Source organism: Pelophylax lessonae (genome assembly GCF_965119305.1).
Source record: "Pelophylax lessonae genome assembly, chromosome: 4".
Lineage (NCBI taxonomy): Eukaryota > Metazoa > Chordata > Amphibia > Anura > Ranidae > Pelophylax > Pelophylax lessonae.
The window spans coordinates 201,462,999-201,475,163 of NC_138771.1; the positions used below are offsets into that span (position 1 = coordinate 201,462,999).

At 40.3% G+C, this 12,165-nt stretch overlaps 1 protein-coding gene across 2 annotated transcripts in view; it reads left to right on the forward strand.

Moving 5' to 3' along the window:
• The window catches only part of CPNE8 (copine 8), a 386,684-nt gene that overhangs the window by 223,624 nt on the left and 150,895 nt on the right, over positions 1-12,165 (forward strand). For both annotated transcript variants that reach the window (XM_082257084.1, XM_082257085.1), the window contains exon 6: positions 1,672-1,748. In XM_082257084.1, coding sequence (XP_082113210.1) covers positions 1,672-1,748 — 77 coding nt within the window. The remainder of the gene's footprint in view (positions 1-1,671; positions 1,749-12,165) is intronic.

The window sequence follows — 12,165 nt, forward strand, 5'->3', positions numbered from 1 at the left end:
ATTTGCCCAAGGGTAACACTTATTTTTATTTCATCACGTTTTTTAAACTAGTGATTGATAATATACATTGATCTGTGGAATTGATGTTTATATATATTTGAGTATCTTGAATATTTGATTGTTTACTGTTAATTTGCTATGTGCGCAAGGTGAGCGCCTATTTTTATTTAGTTACATATTTTATAAGTGTAATTTCTGCACTTAAAGGGATGGCTGCCGTGGTATAGGTTTACAACAGGTTGGGCCCCCTTGTGACTACTGAAAATTATATTTAGTTTATTTGCAAAATGTTTAGTGTTAATTTTACATGTGTTTACATTAAGTATATTATCATGCTTTATGATTCATTTGTTATTTAACATTTCAACTCACAGTTTAACATCTTGGCAACTGATTTACCTAATTAAAAAATGTCACAATCCTAAAATGTTACCTTATTGGGCCACAGGCTGGATAAGTGGGATAGCTTTTATGTTTGTTGCTTCTCTTAAAACACCCAGAAGGGTTTATTTATTATGATTTGTAGAATTTAGGGGAGTTCAAATAAATGTACTATGGGTATGACCATTGAGCAATAATGCAGGAGACCCAAAAGAAAAGTGGACCAGCAAAGAGATCCAGAATGCCAAAAAAAATTGATTACCTTTGGATTCAAAATCTTTATTAAATTACTTTTGGGAAAGTAATTCACGCTGGTTCTTTATTCTAGGTGATAGACACCCCATAACTTTAGTTAAAGTGGTTGCAAGTCCAAAGGTTTTTTAACCTTAAGGCATTCTCTGCATTATCGTAAAAACCTTTATGTGCAGCTCCCCCACCCTGCCTCTGCTACATACTTACCTGAGCCTGATCCCTAACCAGCACTGTGTCTGAGCACAGCGGCGCTGCTCTCTTCTTGCTCACTGGACTCAGTGAGAGCCATTGGTTCCTGCTGCTGTCAATCAAATCCAGTGACAAGGGAACAGTGGTGGAGCTGAGCAGAACTGTGTGCATTAACAGATGCACACAGTGTTGCTCAGGATCAAGCAAGGAAGGAGGAGACAGGAGCGCCGGCAAGAGAGACCCCAGCAGAGGATGATCGGGGTCGTTGTGTGCAAAACGATTGCAAACATTGCCAATTTGTTTAAGAAAAGGAACCTTTACAATCACTTTAATATGGGTTTGGAATATCCAGACTTTTTTTTTCCAAGGGTTTGGTTCATGGAATTAGACTTTTGAGGTAAAACAAGTTTAGTATGTGGGTATTACTGAAAGCATCAGCACATACTGTATTTAAAATGGGTTTTCTTTTAGGTATGTAGGCTACCAGAGCCTTCCTTCTCTTAAATGGTATTAGTAAAATTCATTAGTAGAAAAAAAAAGTCCATCATATTATGAAGTGTTACAAGTGGCTCTGATGATACATTTAACATGACTGAGAAAAATAAATGTAGTACCAACTTGAAGAAAAATACAGCTTAGTTGAGTATTATGAACACCATACCAATGCCCTACAAAGTAAACTCTGTACTTGTATCCCAGCAAATTAATTTAAATATCAATTTACCAAACAAGTACTGAATACGTACATATTTAACTTATGTGGCATACTCTTTCTGCAGTGTGAAATATTCTGTGTGTGAAGTGTAAATTGTGTACCCCACTGACATTGATCTCCTTAATTTTCTCCAGGACTTTCTTGGTCAGATGTTTTGCACTTTGGGTGAAATAGTTGGATCTCAAGGAAGTCATCTCGAGAAGTCTGTAACGTATGTATTAAATACAATTTTTTTTTTTCATTCACTAGCTTCTTGTAAAATTAGACTTTTTATTCAACTGCATGATTGTATTTTTTTACTAAAGGATAGGGTTTATCTAAATAGAAATACCTTAGTGGCGGTGGAAAAGCAAATGCAGTTTTTAGTGGAACTGCAGTGCATCTGAGTACCACAAACCAAAAATGCTATTTAATTCATTGTTCATATTCAAAGCAAACTCACCCATCCATATTTGTCCCAATGCTTTATTTTGCTGGGAATTCATTATGGAAAACACCCTCTGGTATTTCTAGCAGTGGCCATTTTGAGTAAGGGCAGATGATTCATGCAGCATTTACTTCCTGGCATCCTTCTGCCCTTAGCTCAGGCATTAGAGTAGCTGAGAACCCTCCCTCCCCTCCTGAAGACTCCTGGGATGTATGAAATAATTTGCCTAGGGATGTAAACCAGGAAGTAACCGAAGAAATGTAAAAAAAAAAGTTTAAAACCAATAAATATGTTACATTTCTTATCTATTTATTAATGCATAAGGATTAAACATAGTCCATGTGGAGTGAGAGAGTGAAGTTCCACTTTAAGATATTGAGATGTGCCTGTAGTAGGTTCACAAGAGGCTTCAGTGTCAAATATTACTAAATATCGCCAAGTAATCCCTTTTGGAAAGTTGATATTCAGAAATGGCGTGCTTGCATTATGAGAATGTTTTTGTTATGGTGCTTGGTAGAGGCAAATGGTAGCACCATTAGAAAGCACTAAATATCTTCATATGAAGTATAAGTGAAAGGCTTCACATCCAGTATAATTTATTAAAACTAGGGCAAAAGTAGAGCTTCCCACCACACAACCAGATCTCTTCATTTTAATTTTAAAATCTTTGCTGTGGACCTACATTTCTTTGCTAAATCAGCTTCTGTGGTTTATTGTCTCAGTATTTACTAAGAACAATTGCTGATGCTATGTGTAGTATAAGACCTGATGATAAGAAACACCAAGAACTTAGAATCTGAGTAAAGAGGTAATTTTGAGAGAGGCGCACTAGTTTTGGAATTTGGATGCTCTGTGGCTGTTATAACTTTTTTTACAGTATAGGTCATTGAATAAAGTTATTTTTTGCAGGCCGTAGGTATTTCTCTGGAGCTTTCTGTATGTTTGGATCCTTAGGGGTTCTTCTGTCCAATTACAGGGTGAAGAACTGTTTTAAAAATCTAATGACATCAATCCTGTTATTTTTTTTCTTATTTTACTTGACAGTTTAGTGTATCTGACTGACAGTAATGTGTCATAGAAATTAATCTGTGTGTGTTTAACCTGCTATTCCTGGCATCATCCCCAAACTCCATGTGTAGGAAACCTAATTAGCTCTTAAACAAATCTGCTGCTACTTTCCAATAGAAGCACAGACTTTATTATGTTTTGCCATGAAGTATGCTGTCTAGGAGCAGTTTCTTTAGTAAATGCTTAAGCATTTGGAAACATTTGGAAGTATGTGCCTCAAATGAAAGGGAGTATTGATGATGACATGTTTTAACTTTTCCATTGTATTGTTTTTTGTATACAGTGGAGTTTGTCCAAAGTACTGAAGTTTAAATGGACCAATGTGCAACCACATGTAAATGTTTTCCTGATCTGGTAGCGGTGGGTTACACTTGACAAATCCTTATTGCTATTTGTACCCCTTTATGAATAAACCCATTATACATTAATAAAGTCTATAAAAACCCAGTCACTAAAATGCCATATAAGTAATTTAAAGCCTAAGGTTACCTAAATAAAAATACAAAATAAGAACAAGAGACATTACCTAAATGCAATGTAATGTGTACTTTTTGCTTCTTTCTGCTAGTTCTGTAGTATTTTATTTTTCCCTGATGCCCCCTAACCCCATCGAAGCAATCTTCCAGTGTGGTGGGGATAATCATACTGAGGAGCTGTCACAGGCACTCATCAAGAGTGCCTGACTATGCCTGCCCTGTCCGCCCAGCTAGAAGTCATACTACAGCTTTCATAAATAAAAATCAATTTATGAATGGAGAAAGGCAAATGATTGAAAGGTCAGCTCCCTCCATTCATAGATCATGATTAATTTATAGAATCTGTTGTGTCTTTTGTTAATGGAGAGGTTCAGCAGAAAAGTTAGGGATAGTCAGACACTCTTGATGAGTGCCTGTGACAGCTCCTCAGTTCTAAAAATCCCTACTGCATTCGAAGATTATGTTGGCGGGTGGGGAGGATGGAAGAAAGATTACTACTGAACCAAGAGACAGGAGCACAAGAAGCACATCACACTAAAGGTATGTAATGTTTTTTGTGCTTATTCAGAATTTTTTGTTTTAAGGTAAACTTTGCATTAATCCTGGTATTACAATTAGCAGCTGGTGATGGGCTTTACTGTAAAAGTGATCCGAGAAGCTCTACAGCTGCCCAATCGCCTTTGCAGGGCGTAGAAGAAGGGGGGGGGTTCCTCCTGCTGTCACCTGCCACTGTTCCCAGGCTTCCCTGTTCCAAAAGGGAGCCCGAGACTGCCACACATAGTTGGGATGGCTACAGACCGAGAAGGAGAAACATCAGTTTCTCCCTTCCTCTATGATAAAATGATCCTGGAAGTGTCATGGATTTTGTTTTTTCAGGTTCTAGGTTGTTGTTTGCTAGCCATTACCGGCTAAGCAGCATCTGATCAAACTGATCTTGGTTTGATCAGATGCTTTGGAGGGCAATAAAGAGCTGTCATTGTCCATGCTATCACAAGGGAAGTTGTTCACCTCCTGTGATAGCAATAAAGTTAAAAAAAAAAAAAAAGAACCTGTAAAATATACATTTAAATAATAAATTTACCTATAAGTGGATCCAAATTTAATAAAGTGTATATCTGAGGATTTATAGAAGATGTCAATCCTAAATATTTTAAACCAACATAAATGTGGAAAAGCTGGGTAAATGGGATTTCAGTTCATCAGCAGAAAGCAATAAATGAATAATAATCCTGACAATTGATGTTAACTGAAGTTAGAAATGATAGTTATCACATTGTATCACCTAAAAACAAACTTGACGCCTGCTTGGTCAGGATTTATAATGTTATGTATTATAGCAATCAAGTGATTTGTTAACATTTAGCTATTAGTTGGCTGGTAATGCACTGAGCTTTAAAGATGCATTATAAATGTCTTAATATCAGAGTATTCCCAATGCTCTTTTTATCTCTTCCAAAGTAAAAGGTGAATCTAAGTAATCTATATCCCCAGAACCAAACCTGGCAGCGTTCTCTTTTCTGAATAGTTACTTAGTTGTTCATCTGACTATGCGCTTTTAGAGGCATATACTGTACATTGCTATATTACAATCTTATAAATCTGTGGTATAATTTTAGGAGCGCTAAATGATAAATATATCCATACCACAAAGTAGTATGTGTTTTAGAGAAGCACAACATATATCTTGCATTAACTCGACAAAAGAAGAGAGACTAGGAGACTGCCACACTGAGGAGGATGTCTATCGATTTCAGACATTATAAGCTTTTTAAAGTCTCCTACTAGAGTAAGAGACTCATTATGCTTATCTGAAAAAATAATAGAAAGTTTCATCACTTCACTAGAATTTGGTGTGGAAATATAATTATTACCAATTGTAAACTCCGTACAAAGCAATGAACCATGTACAGGTGCATCTCACAAAATTAGAATATCATCGAAAAGTTCATTTATTTCAGTAATTCAATTCATAAAGTAAAAAATATTATATAGATGCATTACACACAGAGTGATATATTTTAAGCATTTCTTTCTTTTAATTTTGATGAATATGGCTTTCAGCTAGTGAAAACCCAAAATCCAGTATCTCAGAATATCTCTAGAATATTACATAGGACCAATAAAAAAAAATACATATTTTTAATACAGAAATGTTGGCTTACTGAAACATATGCCCATGTACAGTATAGTATGTACTCAGTACTTGGTCGGGGCAGGGCCATCTTACCGAATGGGCACGCTGGGCACTTGCCCGGGGGCCCCACTTGCGGGGGGGCCCCACCTGCCCAGCGGCCCAGCCCTATAGCCAAGCATTAATTCCAATTCCCATGTGCATCCTGCTTCTGAACTTAGCAGGTGGCAAGTGCCTGTTGGCCCTGCACTGCTGTTAGGCCACTTGGGTCGTGGAGGGGGAGCCCACAGCTGCAGGAATGCCTGTCCTCCTCCACAGGAACAGGCACACGCAGGACAGTCCAGTCTGACTCCCGTCTGTGTGTGTGTGACCCAGCCACTGAAGTTGAAAGTGGTCATTAGCCTGGCACTGATGTACCAATAAATATCGCCTTATCGATAATTTGCATTTTTATTCTCGTGGGTGATTGTGTAGGCGGGGCACCAGTGCACTGCATTGCCCGCGGCCCTTTAATGCTCTTAAGATGGCACTGGGTCGGGGCTCCTTTTGCATGAATTACTGCAATAATGGAGGCGACCAGCCTGTGGCACTGCTGAAGTGTTATGGAAGCCCAGGTTGCTTTGATAGTGACCGTCAGCCCATATGCCTTGTTGGGTCTGGTGTCTGTCTTTTTCCTCTTAACAATACCCATCAAATTTTCTATGGGGTTTAGGTCAGGCGAGTTTAAAAATATGAACCAAGACAGAGAAGACTTCCCCTCATCTATTTATATACCCTGTAGGAATTGTTTTGGCGCAGCATTAGTCTACAACACTTTGCTCTGTGTCCTATTATATATATTCCATTTTTTTTCTGTTATGCAGAATAACTTTGTCACATGACTCATGATTGAATGTTTACCTGGTTCTCTTATGGTCTACATAGCTGTAGCACCCTAGAAGGTAGGTGCTAGGCAAAAGTATAGTGGGCCTTGGCTGCCTAACAGCAGGGCCATCATTTTCAGCTGGGCTGTTATGTCTCCCAGGTGTGGCTGCTAAGAGGGGAGTCTCCCCACTGGCTCCATGAGAGGATTATCATTGGGCAGTGGAGGAAACCTAATCAGTGGCTCATTCAGGCCTGTATCTACCCCAGAAGGCAGATTTTGCCGCAGAGGATTCTGGGAGTGGGTATAAATTTGAGGGGAAGGCATGTCGCAGAGTCTTTGGTGGGAAGCAGAGTCCCAGGAGGGAGAGTACGGCTGTCTCTCCTCCTGTCAGAAGGATCGGGTGTCTCGGGTGGCTGCCTGAGGGTACAGAGAGGAATGGAACAAGTGGCGCAAGCTGTTAGCACTACATAAAAACGATAGTCCATATAATAGCACATCAAGGCTATGATAAAGTCTTAAGGTGAGATGAGGAAATAGTCTGAATGCTCAGGGCCAGCCTGTTGGGGAGCAGAAGCGATCTCCAAACATGCAACAAACAAAAGAGAAAACAGGCGCCTCTGAGTTAAGACTGCGATTTAATATGGCAAACAAGTAATAAAAACTTACATCAAGGTAAGTATAAGCAGACAAGATGGGTCCTTCCGGTGTCCATGTGGAGGCTGGGGCTTGGAGTCATCACTGTGGGTCTGTAATCATCTCCTCTCTTCCTCTTCCTGTCCAGCAGGAAGTGGAGGGTGTCACAGCAGTGAGATGGAGGCTTGGACAGCAGGGTGAAACCGCAGTGAGATGGAGGCTTGGGCCGCACAGTGGCTGTGATGCTTGTCCACAGGATCTTCCGGCGTAATGACTGACGCGTTTCCGAGCATGCGCACTGTGGTGGGAAACCAGCGCGCGCTCCTTTTTCAAAGTCAAATGAGAGAGCTGAGCTGCAGAGAGGATCCAGTGTGCCGAGGACCAGCGGAGATAGAGGGGTTCAGTTCCAGGAAAGCATTACAAGTTCAAAATTCAAAATGAACGACAGATTGAAAAAGATAGTAGGACAAACCCCCAAAAAATCTTCAAATATATTAACAGTAAAAAGGTTAGGTCTGAGCATGTAGACCCTTTACAAAATAATCAGGAGTGGCTGACTGGGGACAAAGAGAAGGCAAATGTATTAAATACTTTCTTCAGCTCTGTATATACAAAGGATCATGGGGGAGCTCATGACCATAATGAGGAAGGTATTGACACAGCCCCAAATGATCCACAATGGCTCAAAATGATATGGTCCAGAAATATTTAGACAAAATAAGGGTGGATAAAGCACCTGGACCAGATGGCATCCACCCATGCATCCTAAAAGAATTGAGCGTTGTAATTTCTAAGCCTTTGTTTCTAATTTTTAGGGACTTGTTAAGGACTGGAATAGTACCACTGGATTGGCGTAGGGCCAATGTGGTGCCTATATTTAAAAAGGGATCAAAGTCTTTGCCAAGTAACTATAGACCTGTTCGTTTAACTTCTATAGTCGGGAAGATATTGGAGAGTTTAATAAAAGACCACATAGATGAGAAAAAAAATATTTTAAGCAACAGACAGCATGGATTCATAAAAGACAGAAGTTGTCAAACAAACCTGATTTCTTTTCATGAGGAGGTAAGTAAAACCTTGGACAGACGGAGGGGTGGCTGTGGACGTAGTATACTTGGATTTTGCAAAAGCGCCTGACACAGTTCCCCACTGTGTAAGGTAAAGTCTGCTGGCTTGGAAAGATCGGTTTGTAATTGGATAGAAAATTGGCTAAAAGATAGAATTCAGAGAGTAGTTTTTAATGATTCTTACTCTGAATGGTCTAAAGTTATCAGTGGTGTACCTCAAGGTTCAGTGTTGGGACCCTTACTTTTAAATATGTTTATAAATGATATAGAGTCTGGGATTAAAAGTAGCATTTCAGTCTTTGCAGATGACACCACGCTTTACAGTGGAATAACTTCTTTGTCTTAAACTTACAAGCTGACCCCAATGCACTGTTTCATTGGGCAACTATGTGGCAACTATGTAGCAAATGAGGTTTAATGTTGATAAATGTAAAGTTATGCACTTGGGGGCTAAGAATATGCATGCATCATACATACTAGGTGAAATAGAACTGGGGGAATCCATAGCGGAGAAGGATCTGGGTGTTCTGGTAGACCATAAATTTAATAATAGCATGCAATGCCAAGCTGCTGTTTCCAAAGCAAGCAAAGTCCTTTCTTGTATTAACAGAGACATGGACTCCAGAGAGAGAGATATAATTTTACCCCTGTACAGATCATTAGTAAGACCTCATCTGGAATATGCAGTTCAGTTTTGGGCACCAGTTCTTAAAAAGGATATCGGGGAACTGGAGAAAGTGCAGAGAAGGGCAACCAAACTGATAAGAGGCATAGAGGACCTCAGCTATGAGAAAAGATTAGAGGAACTGAATGTATTCTCTCTTGAGAAGAGGAGATTAAGGGGGGGGGGATATGATCAACATGTATAAATACATAAGGGGTCCATGTAGTGAACTGGGTGTTGAGTTGTTCACTTTAAGGTCAACACAGAGGACAAGGGGCACTCTTTACGTCTAGAGGAAAACAGATTTCATCTCCAAATACGGAAAGCGCTGTGAAAATGTGGAATAGACTCCCTCCAGAGGTGGTTCTGGCTAGCTCACTAGATTGCTTTAAAAAAGGCCTGGATTCTTCCATAGGTGTACATAATATAAATGGGTACTAAAACATTTTTTTAAGGTAAAGTTGATCCAGGGAATATCCTCTCGGGGAATCAGGAAGGAATTTTTTTCCTCTGCTGTAGCAAATCAGATCATGCTTTGCTGGGGGTTTTTTTGCCTTCCTCTGGATCAACTGCAGGTATAGGATTGTGCATATGGGATTGTATGGTTGGGTTTTCAATACTTTTTTTTTTTTTTTTTGCTTGAACCAGATGCACTTTTCAACCTGACTACCTATGTAACTATGTAAGTGTAAGCCTAATTGTGCTTGCTAACTGTGGGGGGGGGGACTTTGTGAAAGGCACACAGAGATCAGTGCTTCAGCTTAGCTTAGACACATGATCTTACTGTGCCTGTCTGACAGGAGAGCCACCTGCTTTGTTTACATAGGCAGGCAGCTCTCTTGTCAGTTTCCACGAAGATCACGGGAGGCCGGCCGCGATCGAGCCCGCTCCTCCTGCGGTCTGGCTTCCGCTGTGTCTAATCACATTGGGTGCGCACCACCGAGCCTGTGTGCACGTAGTCACGTAGATATACGTGATTATGCACAGCCAAACTGCCCTGCCGCAGAAAATCTGCGTGGGGCGGCCAGCAAGTGGTTAAGCAATCATAATTCCTCAAATCACTTCCTCAGAGTAGTATAGTGCTTTGGCCACAGTGTGTTAAAAAATTTGGATAAAAAAAAAATCGAAACAAATTATTAAAACATTTTGGGGGTTTGGCATTTATTGAATGAAATCAGTTCATTCAGTTTGTTTTGTTGTGATTAGCTGTGGTTGGCAACAGCTAATCACATGGTACAGATGTGCTGTGATTGGCCCTGTCTGTACCATGCGATCCCTGTGACCAATCACAGCTATCAGTACAATTGGAACAATGAATGGCATGAATCGCAGCCATTCATTGTTTACAATTTTTATGTGATCTGCTGTCATTGGTCACAGCGATCACATGGTACCGGCAGAAGGCCAGTACATTGATTAGTCACTGATCAGACACAGCCAGTGACAGATCACATCTGCAGCGTGAACCTCACTCCTGGAGGACATCCACCCGAAACAATAAAAGTCCCACTCAGCCGTCAAATTGCTACAGGCCGGATGGGAACTGGTTAGACTTGATCAATTTTGGTTTTACTGCCTATCTAATTTCCTGAGTCCCAAAAATGCCAGGACAGTAGAAACAACACCACATTGACCCTTTTTGGAAAGTAGACACTCCAAAGTATGTCGTTAGAGGCTTGCTACAATTTTATGTAAAATGAAAAAAGTAGAAAAAGTTTAATTTCAAAAATGATTTCCCACACATAGCATAGGTATACTTGCAATTACACCCCAAAATACATTATTTTACTTCTCCCAAGTATGGGGATACTGCATGTGTAAAAACATTTTACTACATTGATACAACAAAGGACCTAAAATGTGTATAAATTACACACCTAAATATGGGCAAATTAAGAATTCCACCACAAAGCACATTCTTTTACCCCTTTTGAGTATGGGGACGCCACATGTGTAAGATTGTTTCAGAGCCCAATTACATACTGGGGTCCAAAATCCAGGCTTTCAAAGGACATAAATTACATATCTAATTTCCTGACCACCTGTAATATTTTTCACTAGGATGTACTGAACTGGTTGTGCAACACTGGCAATGTTGAGGGGGTAATCAGGGATACTGTGACTGGCAGTGCTGGTTTGGTAACACTTGACTTGTGTGGGTCTTGACATGTGTGAGACTTGTGTGGTGACAATCGGGGACACTGTTGCTGACTTGCACTGGTTTATCGACATTAACACTTGTGGGGCTAGTGATCACTGACACTGGTTGGCTTACTCTGGTCCACCGACATTAGCTCTGGACTTGATAGCAATCAGCACAGTGTGACTGGCTGCACTGGTCTGGTGACATTGTACTGGTATGGCTAGCAATCAGGGATGCTGTGGCTGGCTCTGGTGACAATGTAAATAATGCTGGCACAGGGACACTGTTTCTTCTCACAGCCAATCAGTGTGTAAGAAGAAGCAGAGTGGTGGCTGTAAAATACAGCCTTTTTTTTTTTTTACATGTGTGATTTATGTGTTACATGGCCAATTTAATTGGCTCTCTACTTTTGTTTGTGGTCTTGAGCGTTTGATGGACACAGCGATTACAGAGCATGTTTGTGTGCATGCTAGAGGGCACCCTCAAAAATCAGTCTTCTTTCGGTTTTTCTACAATGGGCGGATGACTAGTAGTTGAACCAGCAGTAGGATATGATTGCTAAGTATCTATTTGCTGATTTGTTGCCCTAGCATCCCTCCAAACAATATGCTTAAAGCACCATTCTAATTCACATGACAATTTCTGGGCTTTTTTATTGTGGTATAGGGGCCGGGGGAAGTATGTTTTCAAATACAAAGAATAGGAGAAATGGCAGAAGTGCTCCAGGCAGTGCTGAAGAGACAAATGTAGAAGATGTTCTGTGCTAAGAGCTTATTCCACCAGCATTAAGCTGCTACTTTTATAATACTTTTACCTCCCCTATTTTTTAAGTATCCTTAATGAAATTATAATTTCCCATATAACTGACCATAGTTGCCAAGTGTACTGAATCCTACAGGATCCTAAATACTGTTCAATGTGGCAGCAGGGTACTGAGTGCTGGAGCATTCTCTGCTTTTCCACACCTGGCACTGCTGTTATGCCGGAACTGTCAGGTGTAGCGATCTCCTGCCTGACAGTGGCAGCATGACTCTGCCAAAAGGAAGAAGAGAGGCAGAGCAGAAGTGTGGGAGTATGTGATGAGGTAGCTAATCACTGAACACCAGTACACACATAGGACATATTCTTGTCTCCTTTGACACCAACAATATGGG